We start from the raw sequence: 20,377 nt of genomic DNA on the forward strand, positions 1-20,377 counted from the left end.
TTGGAAGTTATTAAACTCTAGGCATCTTACTTTTTTACACTGAAAGTTGGTTAGAGTTTCCCAGAGTTCACTGCTGATGTCACATCTTAAGAGGAGGTCTCCTTGTGAACCTGAAGTACCTGGGTCAGCAGATATGCCTAGAAACTGTCAATAGAATTGATTTTTAGGAAATATACAGAGCAGTAACTGCTTTTTTGTAAAAACTTTCTGCTGTTTTGGCCATGGTCTTGCTGCCAAATTTCTCCCCCCTTTACACAGCAGCTAAGAGTTGGTGGTTTAGGGGTTACAGTGATAGGGCTGGGATGACAGTTGGCCTTGATTGTCTTACAGGTCTCTTCCAACCTTAATGATTCTATGAAAAACCCACCCTAGAAACATGAATGCAGTTCTCTCATATTGAGGAGAGATATAAACTGAATGGATTTTGATCCAAATGTGATCAGAAACCTTGAGAGCAGACTTGCAACAACTGTATAAACTGTGGATGTTCAGCCTACAGTGCTAATTGTGAAATTCACCTCTGGCTCCTGACCTGCCGCGTTCAGAACTGCAGGGGAGTGCTGCTGCTAAGGGAAAATGCTCTTGTCCAGAGCTCCTCCTGGAGGTGTGTGCTTGCCAGCTTTCTTCCCAAAACAGCACAGATGTGAACACAACACCCTAGTCTAGCAGTGAGGCAGATTGGTGATGCCATGCAGCAGAGGTAGGCTTGTCTGGAGAGGGATCCTGTAGGTTGTTGTTAGGCATACCCCCAGAACTGCAGCTGGAGGGAGGCAGACTGCCTAATGCATACAGGGTGGTACTGCCAGAGAAACTGTTTCATAGGCTGCCTAGTTACTAGTTACATAAAAAGACTTCATATCACTAAAACAGAACTAGTCCTTTAACAGGAGATATTTATAGGGATGCTCGTAGCATTTCAGCCATTCTCTCACAGATGGCTTCTTGATGCCTCATTCAGGCTCACTCATCTTCCTCCAAACTCATAGCAGCAACCTCTAGAGAGGCAATTTCACATATCAGATGTGTTTATTCCATGTAAAGAGTGTTCCAGGCTCCAAACAGTGCCCATCTCCATGCTACTGAAAGAAAAATTCTGGCACACATCTCAGGCTCTAGAGTTCATCCCAATTTCAGTGCATTGAAAGCTTTGGACATTTGCAGACACACATCTGCAGTACTTAGACAAAATTAACAAGAACATGTCACTCCTTTGATGCCATGTTGGAGACAATGAATTTTGGGCCCTTTTTGTTCTTGAGGTAATAGCTGCAGAGGAGCCACATATTGGTTCTTAATGCTCAGAGCTGGTTCCCTTTTCTTCAATGTATTGTTAGCACTCATTAAATAATAAGTAACTGCTATGTTGATGTCTCCTTAATGAACTGAGCCTATAGTCCCACTGTGCAGTAGCTGTGCATGCACATCTCCATATGCATTATTAATGGTTATATTATGTAACTGTATAATGGAGTGTCAAGGAGTCTCTGGGACTCTTGCCTGAGTGAGGATTTGAATGGAATATGAACTGCAGAGTTTGGCCTTGTATGCATACAAGTAATTGATCAACAGCAGAGCAACCTTTTCTATTTGCTTGATAAAAAAGTTCGGCCTCTAATGATCTGAGAGAGATTTCAAGAACATATGCCATACTTGCTTCCTTATGAAGTGCTTTTTTGTTTAGTGCTTTGGATAAACACAAGCTGAATGCAGATAACTGCTGCTGTGTTTTATAGCAACAATGACTGGGCTAAAAATGCCCAGAGTCACAGGGTCACAGCAAAAAAACCCCCAGCTCCCAGGGAGACCCCAGCTGGTGTATGCATAAGTCTCATAGAACAGAGCAACACCTCTGCCTCCACATCACTACTGACTCACTCATCAGGGGAGGGAGGCACAGTGTCAGGCTGCCCCAGCCACCTTCACGGGGGGAGCAGAGCATCAGAGATGCTTGGTGCATTGCTGGGAGCTGGGCTGCACACACAGAGCAGAGTTTGTTTTTCTGATATTGCTTGGAAGCATCTGCTTTCTCTTCTCTGTAGTGTGCTGCCTCCTGGACTTTTCAGCCCCAAGCCTCGTATAAAATATGCACATTCATAGGCAGGGCATGGGAGGGAGAAAGAGAAGAGTCAGCTGCAGCTTAGTAAAGCATCAGAGGAGGAAAGTGAATCAAAGCTGAATTTGGGAGGCCACGGAAGAGAGAGAGAAGGAGATACAAGATGCTGAAAGATGTGCTACATGCAAGAAACTGAATTAAAAGGGAGTATGTGAAAAGGATAAAGAGAAACTGGAGGGAGAACACAGGAGACTCAAAGGAGAGAGCATATAAAAAATGAGAGAATGGTGAGACATAAATGAAGAACAGTGAGGAGAACAGCTGAGAAAAAAAGAAGACAGCTAATGGACTATTTCAGTACCTTTTAGGAAGAGCCTAGAGGGAAGCTTTTACAAGTAGAGTTTTAAAAATGAAGTAATCAGAGCAGTAGTGGTTGTTGGTTTTGTGGGGTGTTTTTAAGGAAGAGGAGAGCAATCTAGAGGGACTACCCAGCATTTAGAAGTTTTCTAATTCTTGAAGATTCTAGCTTCTCTAGAGATTTTAGTCAATTTATTATATCAGTCATGGACTGATTCGTAGTATCATTACATCCAGAGTACTTTGTTTTCTGCTCTACTTTTCCTATGGCAAAGATTAGTAGGGCAGGTTTTTCTTTCAGGCAATTATTGCTTTTTTGGATTTGTTTTATTTTTAACAACAGATCTTAACTTTTTTGTAAGGGATTAGGAAAGTTTTTTTGTAGCTGCAGTGTTGAGAATAAATAATTTGTGGATCCTTCAGAACTAAAGATCTACTGTATTGAAACTGCAAGACACGACTTCACGACTTGGCAGTTCCATTTAGTCCTGTGTTCCCTTGCTTCTGCAGAAGCCTGGTAGATTAATATTTAAGTTTTGAACATTTTTAAGCCTTCAACTAATGCCTCTTCAGCAAAGTCCTCTAGTATAAACTTTAAGAACATGCTAAAGTTTCTTTGAAGTCAATAGAATTAGAAAAGCTCTGCAGAAAAGAGATAAAGGATTTGTTTTGTTGAAGTATTCAGGGATATGTTTAATACAATTTTAAGTAAAAATCTTTTTATAGATACTGCTATTTGGAACAAAAGTGACTCTAATCAATTTAACAAAATAGTAACATCTAAATTAGCTTGAAGCTCTTTCATACTGGAATAAAGGAATGCACGTGAACAGTTCTCTGTTGTAATGCTCGTCATTCCTTATTTTGGTACAAACCTGTGTTTTAAGCAGGCCTTTTCTAGTTTGCTGTGGGCACATTATAAACAAGGATAGCTTCTTATAGATGGACACAATATACTTTGTTTCCTTCACAGGTGAACATGATTTCAAATCGTGGGCATCAGTCTCAGAGAAACCACATGATGTTGCCATGCTCAATATTAGTTGAGGTAAGAAAATACTGTAGATACATTGCTAAATCCTTGAGTATATTTTTTTAAGAAAATGCTCTCAACAGCTACCAGCATGTTTATGTTTATCTCAACATGATATGCTCTCTGCAGTTGGTGATCTTGGCAGCTGTGAATAAAATTCCTTCCCTATACTGTACTTTTTTTCTCCAATTTTTCATGAGAGGGAATGGAGTCCATATGCCTTCAATTTCATTTTAAGTGATGGTGATGTTCTAAAGTGCCAGAATCCAGGGGAGCGAAGTACCTCTCAGGTGGACCCATATAAATATTGGTAATTAAATCTTGATAACAATAGTCCATGAGTCTAGAATTCTTTTCATTCTTAAACCACCTTACATTTGAGAGTAAGTATCATTATTTTAATTATAAAGTAAGGGAGCAATGGAACTGAAGTTCAAGGCTTTGTTCAAGGTTGTTCAGTGTCTGTTAGGAACATTTTGGGATAATGCACGTTGAGTAACTTAAGCACCATCTAAAACAGTTTGTGTTTCTTTTTCTTCTATTTTTGACACTTCTTACTGAGGTTCTATTAACAATTAATTTTCTTTACTCTGATGTTTGTAGATCACGTTTGTAGCAGAAGTCAACCCCATTATGTCTGCCCTGCAGTGGAGCTGGAGCTGCAGCACAGCACAGATGTAGTTGGGTTTAGTTGTTTCTGTCTGGTCTGCCTTTACGGTGGCTCACTTCAGCCCCACCATGAACTCAGCAGAACTTGCCACCTGCAGGGATTCTGGAGTGCCTGGTTGTTATGATTATACCCCTGCTGTTTGTGCTAACCTAGGATTAGATCCCTAGGGGTATGGATAAGGATACTGCACAGACTAGCTGGGTGTGGCCGGGGCACACTCATTGCACTGGAGTGTGTGGGGCTGGCAGACACAGCCTCTTAGTACCTGCAGTAAAACTTATGCTAGCCGTTAAGTGTGTGTTACCTTGCAGTCATGCAAGGCCTGTGGTGTGGAATTGTCCCATTTCCAGCTAGATGCAAGCTTGGACCAAACTATATTGCAACAAATATATTATTATATAACGATATATATGTTGCAGAACCCAATAAAATATTGGTGTGCATGAGAATGGAACTCTTCATAGGACATGTTTTACGCTGGCAATTCTGTTTAAGGTAGTTGTACCCATTTATATTGGCAGAGGCTTTGTTCTCATTTCTCTTAAAGCATTTCTACATCTAAAACATTTGGATCATGAAAAAAATCCAGCACCATTTTGCTTATCTTTTAATGCGTGCTAATTATAATGAAAAATCCTGATGGTTCTTCCAGGGTTGCCAGCTGACTTGGTATGAGGGAGCCTGAGGGAGACGATTAAGCTGTATTTTCAGCACAATCTTTCCTGACTTACATGTGCACACTGGTGTCACTGGATTCTGTGGACTGCAGATCAAAGTAGAACATCTTCAGATAAACATTTCTTAGGCTGAGGGAGAGTGGGGGATTTGCATTCAATTTTCTGCTCAGCCACAGACTTCATGCACCGTATTGAGTGTGCCACTTGGGCCTTAGTGCAGAGGCAATTGGGCATTGTTATTCCTGGATTTCAGGCAATCTGTTTAGTAGCAGTTGTTCTGGGGGTTTCAGTGGTGCTTGGTATTGGACTTCAGAAGTAAAACTTAAGGAGCTTTAAGATTCCCCTGTGAATCTCGTTCCTAGACTCTGTGTCTTGGTACCTATCTCCTTACCTCATACTAGCGCTGGGAAACCAGTGCTTTTGTTCCTGTGGGATGCATAGATCCTTCTGTGATACATTCAGAATTATCTGATCAATGGAGAGTGGGGGATGTCATAAATTGAGAGAGAAAATAGCAGCATGTTAAGCAAAAGTTTTTTATGGTCTAAACATTATGACTTAAGTGACCTTTTCTGAAGAAATTTTAATCCTCCATGGAGTCTTTCTTCTTTGCCTTTTAAATAAATTAAGGTGGGGGTTTTTTATCAGCACATTTTGGAAGTTATTTCCATGTGGATTAAAAATTGCTTCATTGTCTGGCATTATTTCTGTCACATAATTTCAGGATTAAAAGGTGTTTCAAATGTTGTATCATTTTTAATTCTTTTTTTAAAGCAACTGGATAAGAGAAGTATGCAATATTTGAGCACCTGATTTTAGGTATTTGGGTGATTAAAAGATCTGTGAGCTTTCTCAGCTGTCCTCTAAAAGCCTTGTTATATGTTCCTCACTTCTCTAGCAGAAGAAATTAGTCAGCTCACATACATAAAAAGCATGATTAGCCAACAATTGTGCTTACACTTGAACTGCAGCTTGTGAGCAAAAGAAGGTACCAGGTTTGGGTTCAAGTATGTGCAGACATAGAGCCACAAGACCAAGTCCTCCCTACTGTTAAAAGGCAGCCATGAGGTGCCAGTGGCAGTAGTGGTCACTCGGTGGTGATTGCCTGGAGTGACCTGATGTGCCTGCAAAGTTTATAGGACTGGGCTATCTGTCAGAGAAACTGTTTATTTGCAGAGGCACAGTACTAAGTGGCTACTAAGTGTGTGGCTTTTTCAGCCTGTATTTCAAGAATTTATTTTGCATGGAACACAGTAAAAATCTGCTTTCCTGGAGATCTGTTAGCCTTTATTGTCTTAACTATTAGAGTATTTGAGCAGGTATAAATGGGATACAGGGACTGTACACAAGTCCTAACTTGCTTCTCAGAGAAGTGTGTCTGAGCTCCCCATGCCACTGATGTCCTGGCAGCACTTTCTCCTGAGCTCTACAGCAGTGGTTAAACAGAGGCTTAGCCCTCAGCCAAGGCTCGGCCTGGCACTCCTGACTGGGAGCTAAGCAGGGGCAGCACTGTGAAAGCTGGGAAAGATGGTCAGTAAGTACCTTAGCCCAGGAAAGAGATGTGAATGTGCTTGTTGGAAGTTACAGCAAGGATTACTTACATACATGTTAGTCAGTTTCTATTTCATGCTCTTTAGAAAAATATTACTTTTTCATGAACAGCCTGCAGGTTAGGAGTAAAAGAAACTGCAGGGATCAGAGTTATTTACATTAGAGGAATACTAAGAGTAGTTTCTCTCTTGCAATAAGGCAGAATAAGGTTTTCCGCACTTTTTAGAGCTTGCTCCCAAGCATAGGCTCAACGCTGCTAAGCACAGAACAGGTAGATCTAGTTTCTGTGCTCTTGCCCTTTTTTACACTAGTGATTTTTTTTCCTAATTAATTTCTAACTTTGAGAGAGAAATCATCTAATAAGATGTACAGAAACTTTCATTGATAAGAGAAGCAGGGTCTCTGTATACCTGATTCTTCTCGTGATACTAAGCTTTATACCTATCAGAATGTCAGCTTTTCTCTACTGAACAGTCTTATGAACTACTACTGTCAATGTTTCCAAACATTTCTGTCCTATTCAATTCACAAATAATAGAAAAGATGCACCTGGGTGTTCTGTCATCTGTTTCAGATACTTTCATTAGTCTAATTCAAAGAGATGAACCTCTTAATCTGTTGATCCTAGTGGATAGAACTAGAAGTTCACATCTTTATTCAAGCTGGAGGAAAAAAATGTAAATTCTGCAAGACTTTGCAAGCTTAAACATGAATCTGCATGGCAGAACCTGAACTGTGCAGACATCTGTTACGTGCTATTGCTGTTAAGAGCTTCTGCTGGTTCAAGGCATCATTTATGCAGCCTCCTTTATACCTGTCTTCTGTATCAGACATTGAATTCTAATGGCATGTTGCTGCACTTGTTTATTTATTGTTTTAATAGTACCTTTTTCTTTAAAGAAGTTAATGTAAGCATCAGATTTTGAGATTTACCTCCTCAAATCCATAAAATATCTTAAGTTAGTTTATCCAGCAGTACCAATTCATGCAGCTGTTATGACAGACCATAAATTTAGATTCCAAAGGCCAATTATTGTCCAAAGGTATTGTTCAATTTTCCTTTGACCTGAGTTTTCCCTACCTGGTCCATTGTTATGCAAACCCTGATTTATTTCTGCTTTCTATGAGATGTTTTAACTATTTGTTGATAAGTGAAGTATTTTTTATAACATGTGTGCTGAAAACAGATGTCCAGGTAACAACTGTGAGGTAACATTTGCTCTCTCTCTTTAGGGGAAATACTTGGGACAAGGCAGTCTAACTGCCTGCTGGACTCAGTCTTAACTACCCTAAATCTAATGGTCTAATCTTGTAACTTCTTAGTATCACCAGGTGCAAACTTTTGCTAATCTTTCACACTTTTTCAATTTTAGGCTTAGGCATTCTCATACTAAATTAACCAAGTGTATTACTATCATTTAGTAATTTAAACAATCTACATTATTGGAGTTTTTCTGGGTTTCTCTTTTCTTTTTTTTCCACTTTTGCATATAAATATACACACTAGAATTTCTACAGCAGGTATAACTCTTTCACCTGTCACAAACTTTTGGAATTAGACTATTATTAACTCCGACAGTGAGCAGATGCTTTAATACATGTACCTGTGAGAATATTGTCTTCTGTGTACTTCAGATACCTCAGAATTATGTTCATCAATTACCTATCTACCTACCTATCTACCAAAAAATTACTTTAATGTGCAAGGGACTTCTGACTTAGCATAGAGCTGTGCTCTGAACTGTGCTTAACTACACCGATAGGCTTTGTCCTTTTTAGAGTTTTTTCTGGGATATGTTTTATAACAATACAACAATATCTTTTTTTTATGCTTCTCAGGAGACCCTGGCTGATATTTCTCTCTGTCTTGGTTATGCACTCTGCAGAGCTCCTTATGCAATTTATTCTCCATTGAATTGCGAGCTTTTTTATAGCTGAGAATCAAGATGACTCAGACAATTCAGAGCTGATTCAACAGCAGGAGGTCAATCTTAGTTTCTCCTTTACCCTTTGGGTTCTAAGGATTTATTTTCTGCCTAAGAAGGACATTATTTATAATCTCTCTTTTGTATAATTTTCTCAGCCTTCCATTTTCTTCTCCACTTTTTTTTTTCTGTTTCCAGTATCTAAGTAGCTTATCAACAGTCTTAAAAACTGGGTAAGGCATTTAGCATAGATGCCAAAACTAGTTGTTTGTGAGTGATTGGACTGCAGTTGTATGAACTTGCGGTGATACTGGAAACAGAATAGTTATACAGAGATTTAATAGGAAAACTAAATTCATAAATAAATAAACTATAGCTGAAAACCCTACTCCATAGCTTTCAGTGACTTTGGCTGTCTTTGCCGTTGTTCCTTCAATTCAAAGTAGCCCTTTGGCGCATTTTGACTTAGGGAAAATATACTTTTGACTATCCTGCATATTTCTTGGAGTCTGAGGGGAGAAAGCTTGTTTTTTCTGATCTTGCATGCCATTAACTACTCATGGTTTATGACTTCAGATAAAAATACAATCCTAAGAGGTGGCACAAATAAGTTGCTTTAGGAAAATGCATGAGTTTTGAACTAGGAAGGGAATTGCTTAGCCTGTCTTTGTTGTCAAATTTGTCCAGGATGTCATAGAGATCATCTTACAGAGCAATTCTCATGACTGACTGTTTCTAACCCCATTACAAAAACAGAAAAAAAAATTATTGATCCTTTTAAAATCTTGCTGAGTTTGATGTATCAATTGTCTAACAAAGAGCATGGAGGAAAACTGCATGCAAATTTCCCATTCCAATAGATTCTTCTTTTTCTTTGTGAAAATAGCAAAGTTTGCCAACTGAGATTCTGAGCTTTGTGAAAGTTATTGCCATATATTGATAAGCCTACATTTACTGTGCTGTTCACTTAAGTAACTTTTGGATTGAATTACCTTACATGAAAGTAATTAATTCACAATTCTTTTCAGTTGCTAATTTCTGTTACTCATTTTAGTAATAATTTACAATGAAAAATGTATATAATAAAGATCTGTCATTGCTAGTCAGGAATAGTCCTCTGTTAGAAACAGTGGGGGCTCTGGCTATCTGTATAGTATTTAACTTTCAAAACCAGCAACATGTTTTATTTGACAATGCCCTGAAAAATTAAACTTCCAACCATATCTAACAGGATGATTAACATTCAGAGAGAAGAGGATTTCAATATTAATCATTCACTGAAAGCCATGCAACTGAGAGAGAATGAACTGATGCTGATGAAAAGCACTAACTGTGCTAATGAAACTTTTTAATGTCTTCTACTGACAAAGCAAGCATTGGAAAGCAGCTGCTTTTTGAAATGGAGAAAGCATAGTAATTCAATAAATGTTCTTTATTAGTAATGTAATCTTCCCAAGCGATTTCTGAGCTTAGCTCTCATAAACCAGTAACACTCTAATAAGCATTTGCACTGTAGCAGGTAATTGTTTAAGACTTGTATAGTAGAGAACCAGATGCACCTAAATGTGCTGTGTGTACGAGTGGTGCCAGTCACCCCGGGCAATGCAGAAATGAGCCACCTCCCCCTCTTTGTTCATCCTCACCTGCTGGGACTGACAGCGATGGTCACATGAAGTGGGTGCTGTTTCCCCTGCTTTTCATAATGCCTGTTTTACTTGTAAGAAATAGATCAAAGCACAAGAAGGCAGGAAGATGCCAAGGACAGTAGGATCCAAGGGAGCTATATTCTGAGGGAAACTAATCAATGAATGATTTTTTTTCTGGACTTGTCTTGAAGTCTGAAGAGGTTCCCAGGCTTTTTGCTCTTCTCTGTAATGAAATGACTTTTTCAGCCCTGACCATGAGAAATGCAGGGAGAAAAAAAATTCTGGTATCCAGTGAATGCATTGTGGTTTACCACTCCTGCTGGCTCTCCTAGAAGGGAGGGCATTGTGAGTTCTGTACCTGTTGGATATGAACATGTAGTTGAACTTTCCTTTTTCTGTGGGATATTTTTAGTATGTGTAGGGATATTTTTAGACAGTGGATGTCTTTTCTAAGAATTTGTATAGTGTAACTCTCCCAACTAGTTTATAAGTTTTATTACTCTGTAGTTCTTTAAAACACCCACAGTAGTGATCTTTTTCTTGGAAACTGAAATGAAAGGATTATGTAGAAGTATCTATTAATTGTATAAAACTATTGAGATATAGCTACTGGTGTAGGATTAAATTGCTGTGTATCAACAGCAATGAAAATTTCTCCTTTCAAGATTTTTTTTCGATCTTTGTGGAAGATTCTATGACAAAATCTGCTCTGCTTCCCTGTTTATGTTATCCTTGTTTCTGCAGTTGCTAGTTGCAACATTATTGTAAGACAGTTGAGATATTAAAAGTGCATGATTAAAACTGTCTGGATGATACGCATTGTTAAAAGTAAGACATAATACATCATACATGGTTTTTCCCTAACTTACTGTTGACTTGGGCTGTGTAACTAATGTCAAGATCGTCTAGGACAAATCTGATATTGTTCCCATTTCTGTGGGATGACTTTTCATTTCTTCCTTTTTTTTTTTTTCTTTTTTTGCTAGATGAAATTTTAAATGTTCCTAATGGAATTAAATACTGGACATTAGGATGCCTAATAAGCTAAATAATTTGCTTAAATCCAATTTGGATGCTGTCCTAGTTATTGTAGAAGCAGTAATCAGCATGTTGGATATTGACATTGCTCTATGAAGAAAAGGTTAATGCCATAAAAATTATATGTCCTAAGATAGTTGTATCTTTTTAGCAATTGTCCACTCCATTTCCCAAAGGTTAATTTTTGGGCTGGCTTAGTGAGAAAATGATTTTCCAGCCTTTATATTTTGTATTCAGGTCTCCTACTGATTTTAATTTCTATAAATCAGCAGAATTCTTATGTGAGAGAGGGGAGGAAAGACCAAACACTAATAATATTTTAACGTCTCTCTATTTCTGAGCTAGTTGTACTGCATTTACAGGTTTACCACATAGCAGTCACTTCAAAGGAAGTGAGCCTTATATGCTTCTAAAAACGATAGTTTCTGGCAATATGAGAAGTGTAAAAACTGCATGATGCCTTAAGGCCATAAAAGTAGTCAGTAGGCAGTCATAACAGAAAAGAGATATGAACCTTAGTTCTGGCAGGTGTCAATTAATCTTGTCCTAAAATGAATCCAGAAGGTATTTCATATTCCTTGGTTCTGTCCCAGTGATTCAGCCTTCTTTACCTCTTTACCACCTGCCAGGCCTATGAAGAGCCAGGCTGCCTCTGCATAATCAGATCTCTTCATACCGTCCTGCTGTCACATCTGTGTACTAACTGCCTGGACGAGTTGTTGAGCTGCTACCTTTTAATCCCTTTGCTCTGGCAGGAGCCTGCAGAATCCCCCACTTACTGCATTTTCCCAAAAGAAACCTGTAATTTCAACTTCTGATGTTCTTGCCAACTTTATAAACGTACCATTGCACAAATCTGTCACTCCCCACGTTTCCTTTTCTAATAATTTTTTCCCACATGATCACTTGCCACTTCTTTCTTTTAGTACAGTCCGTTGCCTGTAGTTAAGCTGGCCAGCTGGATGAATAAGGCATTGAATGAGTAAGAATTTTCAGAAGCAGTGATCAAAGTAAAGAGTTGTGTATTAACCAAACAAGCATATATTTTATTACATAATAATTTGACAGTGTCCCCTATTATCTTAGTGACAGTCATATTATAAGCAAATAAATTTCTTATTCTTTAGTCTAGCAATTTGTTAAACACAGAATATTTTGAAATGAGAAGCAATCTCAAGTAAGTTAATTTAGCAGAGCTTAAAAGCCTTGGTTATTAATAATTCATGGTGCCATGTTACCACAAAGAATCTTCAAAATCTGGTTTACTTATTATTTTACTATTACCCTGGCTCTTCAGTTTTCCAGCTGCTACTTTCAGTTCAGGCTTCACTTCTCAAAGCAGCAAAGGCTGTTGCTATGTCTCCCAGAAGTGAGTTTTCAATGTTTAAGTTACTTCCTTCCTTGCTGCCTTCATGAGTCTCCTGCTAATCCTTGACAGTATAGTTTTTGCCTGGAAGGTAATTGTGATGAGAAATGATGACCAACTCAAAGGTGTAGTCTCTAAGATTATTTTTTAAGAGACAATTCTGTAACAGGTTTTATGTAGTGCCTTATTAAAGCATAAATATAAATATATATATATATATAGTATTGTCCCTTTAGAAAGGGGAAAATTAAGAGATATCTTTGTTGCTACCAGTGTAGGTAAGTGGATGGGAAATTTCACTTTGTATCAATGCACCAATTTAGAGGAAACATGATTTTATTTTTAGATATGAATTACCATAATCAAGTGAATTACAATAATTGCAGTGAATCACCATTAGAATGGATTGTAACCATTAAGACTAAAGAGAGAAAATCTCTGGGCTGGAGTAAATCAAATGCAATTCACAGAATCAGAGAAAATTTTAGGTTCAGAACAGGGGTAACTTCACTTTTAGGTCAGATTCCTCAGAGCCTTGTAAGTGAAGTTTTGAATATATCTCCAAGGGTAGAGATACCTTGATAGGAGGAAACTATCTGAATAATGATTGATGGAAGTGGATGCTTCCTGCAACAATTGTTTTGTAGGAATACAGTCATTTGGAGAAACACACATACTTCAGTGTGAGCAGGCCTAATGCCTTAAAACAAAGGTTGTCTTTTTAGTCCTGCTTTGAGCTTAGTCTTGTAGCCAAAATGGATAGTGTAGAGGCAGTGTTCTGCAGAAGGTGGGGGCTTCTCAAAGTGCAGAGGCATCTGTCCTGCAGTGGGCATGGAAAGTGGAACTTTATGAAACAAACCAGAGTAGGAAATTCCTGTGAGGTGTGTCCTCACTGGTCTGGTGATGGTGTCATTCGTGGCGGTATCCTGGGGCTGTACAAATGCTTTGTGTCTTTGTAGCTGACTACCTTTTGTCACTTAAATTTTCTTCTTTCTTGAGTTTTCTGTCTTTGCTGCAACCTCATGAAAAAGGGAATTTTTCAGAGAAGAGATGTGTGTGAAAGCATGAATGTCTTGGTGACAAAGAGAAATGTGTGATACAAGTATTCCTTGTAGCTCTGTGGATCGTGAATGCTGAGGGCTACATCAGGGTATTGAAGAGCTGGGTCTGGATGATAAGTATTATGAAATGGACTTTTTAAAGTCTATTTTTAATATTTAAAATTTTCGAAGTGATCTAAGAAAATTATGAACTCTACCTCTACCTTTCTTGAATGATTACCTGGTAGCAATGGATACTGTTTGTAATTCTGTTTGCTAAATTCTGTGGGCTTGTTTTTCTTTCCTTTTCTCCATTGAACCACTGCCTAAAGGTATCCTAAACTTGCTCTTTCTATGCTTTTCATTGTAATCTTATGAAGCAATGGATAATATCCAATTTGGGAATGGGGTTTCAGGTGTAATGCTAATGAGAAATGTCTGGTATAATTTGTAAGAACACAAGTAGTTCTACTGCACTACTGTGTGTGAGCTGACCCAGCAGAAACTGCTACAGAGGAAGTGTTGGACTCCTGCCAGGATGAGCTGCATACATTAACTACAACCAGAGCTGGAAGTATGCAGTGATTTTGGTGCATAATTTATTTTGTTAGCCTATTTGTCTTTCCCTTTTGATAGAAAGTTAGTAAGTGGGTAAATTTAATCTTATGTACAGATTTGTGATTGAAAGTGGAGTCTTGTATACCTTACCTGTTTGTGGTACAATTGCTAAGGGTTAAGCTTGGTTAAGGTAAGAGATAATTCTGCAAGTTTTACTACTCAGCTGCCCCTGAATTGAGGAATCATCAGAATGAAAGGGAGACCTCACAATTCCATGCAGGGTCCCATGCCAAAGTCTCATTTCTTTACACACTTCTGGACATTTTACCTTTCCCCTCCTCTATATCTCAGGATATTTTATTCCCTAGTAATGGAATTAGCAAAAGATAATGATGCTAAGTACACAGAGATAAAAAGTAGTCATACTTCTGTTTAAGGGTGGAATTTAAAAATGAGAGGGTGGCTTCATCCAGGCAGAGACCAGCAACTCTAGTCACTAAAACAGCTGTCCTGCAAGTAGACTGGCATTGATTTTTCACACAAGTTTTCCTGCAAATGGAAAGGTCTCATTCGGTTAAAACAGAAGTTTATCTCCATCCCTCTGGTAACTTCAGCTCTTGTTCACAGATCCTTGAGCAATGTGTCTATAGTGTCTGTAAAAGCACTAAGGACTGCTAGGGTCCAGTTCCTATAGGCAGCTAAACTGGGGGATGGGGGTGAGAGCATAAGGAAAGGTGGCTTGATGAGCTCACCATTTCCTTCCTTCATTCTTCTGGGGTTTCAGATTGATGAAAGTTTTATATTGATAACATAGAACCTTGAGGAGTGGGCAATCATTTACTTTAAGCGTATCCCCTTAATGACTACACAGAATCTTTAGCAAATAAATTATCTTAATTAGGCTCACTATTTGTAATAAAAAGGTACAAAAGAGAATGCCGATTACAATGCAGAAAACTGCCATATTCAAATGACTGAAGATAATTCAGTAACATGTAAAGAGAGTTTTAGAATTGGTCTGTAAAACCTTCATGCATTGTAAAATGTCTGAACTAATTTTGGATTATATACAAAATTGGCTGTATGAGTACATAGTGTCCTACACAAGGTAGGTCTGAGTGATTATTTTTTTTCCCACTTGACTACTGCACCATGAATAGGCAAGTGCTCTGCTTATGCAGCTACTGCTGCATCAATCTTTCAAGGTATCTTTGATTACCTTGGAAAGGGGGTTTCTTTCATCAAAAAAAATTGTAAGAATTCTGTGTGAACGAGATAAGCAATTTATTCCAGCATTCTGAGGTTAGTCATATGATTTCTATTGAGCCAGTTATGCCAAAGATTGCCACGTTTACAGTCTGTATAGCATTGCAATTACCAAAAATGTGTCTATCAATGAAAATAACTTCATAGGTGCAGTAGTAATTTTCTAAGTGGTAGGCTTTTTCCCAAGTTTTTCTTAGGTAAGATTAAATAATAATTATTTGAGCTTTCAAGTACCAGTGTTTCATGTCATTTCCCATTGACAAAACTGTGTCTGTATTTTTTTATTATGACAGTATAGTGGTAGATATGCTAATGTGGGTTTTAATTCTCAGGAAGTACAGGCCTTAGGCACATGGTGTCCCTCTGGCATCCCAAGTTTTTGTTATAACCTGTGAAGAACTTGCATACAATAATACTTCTTAATTTGAATACAGCAAGCAGTTTTAAGAAGATTAAGTGTATTATTGATGTAAACACTGACTAGTCAACTAATGTGCTGTGACTGCTACTCATTATATCAAACTCAATCATTTCATTGTTGCCTTGTCCTCCTCCTCATTTATTTCATCTCCATCTGCTCACTCTCTCATATACTTGCACTGCATCCTAGAGGTGCCCAAGCTTACTGGGGCAAAACGTTGTCTTCTATGGAAAGGGGGTCCAGCTCTATGTAATACTGCAATACAAATACAATATTAATGCTTATACTGCTACTAATTTGACATTTTTTTCCCCTCTGACTCTTGGAAAGTATAATTCCTATTTTAGAGCTAGTTTATTTGTGTTTAAGTGAAACTTAAAATAGATCACATCTCACTAGAGCCCTTTAAAAGAAGGGTGCTAGTCTAAGCTAGTCATCAAAGCTTGTGTCATTGTATCATTGTATCATTGCAAGTGGTATCATCAGAGGCTGGTGCTTCTTAAGATGTAGTGAATGACATTTTCAGAAGATGATTCATCCTGCCCTAATGTAGTAGAGCTTAGTCACCTAATGGAGTTGTCTCTCTCTGTGAACTACTACTAAGACCATATGAAAAGCTTATATTTGGTGCATAACTTGTTTGAATCCTACTGCAAGTGTTCAGGGCAAGCCCCCATTTCTGATTCTGTGCTGATTCTGTTCCAACTGCTAGGAAATTATTTTTGTCTTGCGTTATGATGGTCCTACAAACATAAATTTTAGCAGTAAATGTCCTGGGCTTTAGGACTTATATTACTGCATATTGTTGAACAATTTAATTAATCAATTAGAATATCCTTTTAGTTATCTCTTAACAATATCTGTAGAGATTTTAGTTGATTCTGTCTCTTCCCTGCTAATGTGCCATCAAAATAGATTCAATATTCCTCTCAGAAATGGCTGGGTTAGTGTAGTAGTGTGGAGATGTAACAGGGAAACAGTCAGGGGGCTTCCAGCTGCTGACACTCAGATAAAGCATGAAAGAAGTAAACAGAAAGATAAAAACAGTGGGATGATTTGATATCAATTCTTATTTTCTTCCAATTGAGATGGTTTTGTTGGGTTGCCTCTGTTTCTTTACTGCCATTTGACATAGCAGTGTCTTATAATCTGAAAATACTATAAGAGGTGGTGATATAAGCACAAGAAAGGTTAGTGAATTCAGTTTGGAATTGGAAATATCTTCCTGTAATGAAAGTCATGATTTCAAAGTATTGCAAAACAGTGTATCTTATTGTATCTGCTGTACATTGTGTCTCCTGAGCTGGAATTTCACTTAAAATTAGGTAGCAAATGATGAGGCCAAGATAAATCTATGATGACTATCAAGGGAACTCCTGCTCTGAGCTCAGTGGCACTATTCCCAAGGAAGTTAATTTCAAAACAAGTCTGTCTGTTATACGAGTTTCAGCTGATAATTTTACAAATAGGCTTCTGAAACAAAAATTGTTGGTTCTGGGCTTTTCTCTGCCATTCTGCTGTCTTTGCATATCACTGTGGTTGCAGAATATATTTAGTGGGTTGCATTAGTCACTGGGGATTGTGTTCTTATGCTTCTATTTGTTTGATTTAATACATGTTTGCATATTCAACTGTGCAGTCAATAAATATGCTCTTTATAATAAAAGGCTATCTTTGGTTTTGAGACCCCTGGTGGCCTAGTGGTTAGTGTGCAGGACTTTCACTGCTGCGACCACGGGTTCGATTCCCCGGTCTCCTGGCCTGATGGAGGTCGTTAGCCCTGTGTGGCCATCCATCTATGAGAAGGACACTCTAAACAAACCTACGTCCTGAGGACCTCACTGCCATTGTCTAAGCTTGCTTGGCCCCGGCAGATGAACCTTAGGATTAAAGGGTGGGCTCAGTTCAGCGCATGCTGTGTCTCACCTAAAAAATCCATTGCGCAGGCTGGAAAGGTAAAAAGACCTTTCCCCAAAATCTTCGTTCGCGAAGATGGGCCATTATTATTATCTTTGGTTTTACTTGATCAGCTAAATACATATTCATGAAGGGAAGTCACTGTTGTGCAGGCCATGCTTATAAAGTCCCCTCTGCAAAAATGGGAATGTGGTTATGAGTATTAAAATATAGCAATGTTTGGTATTAGTATCTGTTTTTGTAATATTCCAAGCATCTTGTGGAGCTTGGACCTGCCTTACCTATGAATTCCTACCCTTCATTATTATACCAAATAGTAGGGTATATATCACAACAGTAGACCTCTGTGAAGAGAACAATAGCAAGCATCAAGTGCAACTAGTGCAAGTTAGACAGAAGCTAATCTAGATTTTAACTTTACTAGCTGCAATAAACCAAGCCTTTTAGACTTATTCTAAGGAAAAAAGATCTTCTAAATAGGAGAAGAGGAAGAAGGGGCTGAGAAAGGTTGACAGTGCGAGAGCATATCTTACCTATATAAAAATAAATACACAGTTCATCATTATTTTCCAGAAACAGTCATAAATTTAGAGAGCTTTCAAAGAAAAAAAATCATTGAAGTTTTTAGATACCTTCTGCTTTAAAGTTTTGTAGTTGTTGAGCCCCTTGCTATTTAATAAGGAGTTAGCTATAGAGATTCTTTCCAAAATCCTTTAGAGATTTTTATAGTAGCTTCAACTGTTTTGTAAAAACAAGACTATTTATGTCCTCTAATTCCTACATGCAGTATCTCCATTGTTATATCTATAAGCAGAAGTTGGTTTGTAATAGCCAAATACAGGGCTATTTTATTAGCTGGTTTCTGGAAAAAGGTTGATTTTCCCCAATGGCAATTTTTGAAAGAAATATGCCACCAGCATTTCTCTGGGGCATCCACTTAAACAGAACTGAAGAGCTGAGTCTCGTGCTTATTGCGGTCCTGCTGTTGACTTTGGTCTTTGGATCAGACCTTATATCCTAACAATGAAGGTGTCTGTATGCAATTTCCAGGGTTAAGATTTTTAAGTGTATGGTAATGGGTATTGGACTGCTCTAAAGTAATGGGGAAAATAAACTTTGTGCTAGGCAGAATTCACCACAAGATGTCTCATGTCTCGCTGTGAAAAATCTGTAAAGGTAGGGAGCTATCCAGCTAAGCCTGGTGAGAGCAATGCGAATGACATGATTTAGATTCTTCTGGAAAGTGTGTTAAGAACACATAAAAATAGACTGGATGTGGAATCCAGGCATGAAAAGTGTGTTCTTCAAGGGCTGATTAAAAATAAATGCACGGAGACTAACATCACTGAATATGGACAACATTTTCTAGAAGGGGGAGGAAAATGAACAGTTAAAGCCGAAGTACAACACTAGGAGAATGATTACACATTATAAAACAGAGCAATCAAATCTCATTTGTTATTTTTAACAGCCTTTCCTATCTAAGATAAGTGGACTCTTTATGGCTAAGGTGTCCATTTAAAGACTGTTTCACATCCTTATAATATTTGGGGTGGGGTGTGTACATTTAAGTAACTTTTTATCTTTTTAGCTGTTGGCTTTGGGAATCCGAACTAGAGCCCACACATGGATGAATCGGGCCTTGGGCACAGTCATCTATTCTAAATTGTATGGGTGTGTGCTATGTATGTATTTTTAAGTAGAACTCTTTTATGTTTGTATCTGTATGATTTCTCCCAGCACCAGAGCAGATTCTCCTTTTACTCTAGGATGTTAATTGGGCGAGGATAGCTTCATGGCCAGCTACAAATTTCTTTATAGCTTTTAAATGAAAGCTTTGAGTATTAACTGCTTTCATGGGTATCCATATACAAAAGGGTATGTATTTCCATTCCTGGTTTTGGAAGGCTTGGGAGGTGAGAGTGGGTAGTTGCGGGACTGTGGGAAACTTCTACTGTTGCCAATAATGAGCCAGAAGCACAAGTTGATCATAAAAATCAAATGTTGTATTGCATATACCTCATGATCCAAACAAGTAGTTATGCTCAGGATTAGTCTTATGCATTAACAGGCTTTTTAATATAAGCACATAAAATAAAGTTGTTGGGTTGCTTTTTTTAACAGCATCTATTTTTGAAATATATGATGGACTCTGTTGCTAATATATAATTACAAAGTATGTCCAAAACTGCTTACATAAAAATGTCTGGCAAACCACAGAGCAAAAAATTAAGAATTATTTTCTTGCAAAATCACAGAGTCACAGAATCACACACAGTACATGCCAGTGTTTAAAAAAAGGCTGGACACGGCACTTAGTGCCATGGTCTAGCTGACATGGTCATAGGTTGCACTCGATGATCTCAGAGGTCTTTTCCAACCTAACTGATTCTGTGATTCCATGTTGAGGCCTTTACCGCTCCGGCGAACAGTGGCGACCCCTTTGCCTGCCCGGCCCCGTCCGAGCTGCGGCTCTTGGCCATGTCGGGGCCGCTTCCCGGTGCTTCCGTGCCGGGTGCGGGCCGGGCCGGCAAGCACCTGCGGGAGCTGCTCTGCTCGTGCACGCCCGTCCTACAGGTGTGAGTGGGTGTAGAGAGGGACCCAGGTGCCCCCCGCCCCGTAGGAGGGGTTCCCTTGCTAATCACGGCCGCGGGGCTGTGCCGTAGGAGCCGTCCCGGGGCCGGGGAACTCCCAGATTGATCTCCCCCGCCCCGCTCCCCCCCGCCGGGCCCGGGTCCGGGGCGGGGCGGAGCGGAGCCGCCCCCCGTCGCCGCCGCGCTCCGCCCGCCCCCCCGCACGAGCCGCGGCCGCGCTGGAGCTGGAGCCGGTGCCGGAGCGGCGGCCGGGCCGCGCCTGCCC

The 20,377-nt window shown here is 39.0% G+C and overlaps 1 protein-coding gene across 3 annotated transcripts in view; it reads left to right on the forward strand.

The window, feature by feature from the left end:
- The window catches only part of PLPPR5 (phospholipid phosphatase related 5), a 153,112-nt gene that overhangs the window by 49,537 nt on the left and 83,198 nt on the right, over positions 1-20,377 (forward strand). For all 3 annotated transcript variants that reach the window (XR_003532313.1, XR_003532314.1, XM_027671830.1), the window contains exon 3: positions 3,384-3,458. Coding sequence is in view for 1 of the 3 variants with exons in the window: in XM_027671830.1 (XP_027527631.1) it covers positions 3,384-3,458 (75 nt within the window). In the remaining 2 variants the exon portion in view is untranslated. The remainder of the gene's footprint in view (positions 1-3,383; positions 3,459-20,377) is intronic.

Source organism: Neopelma chrysocephalum, unplaced genomic scaffold (assembly GCF_003984885.1).
Source record: "Neopelma chrysocephalum unplaced genomic scaffold, ASM398488v2 Primary Assembly neopelma1_97222, whole genome shotgun sequence".
NCBI classification, from domain to species: domain Eukaryota; kingdom Metazoa; phylum Chordata; class Aves; order Passeriformes; family Pipridae; genus Neopelma; species Neopelma chrysocephalum.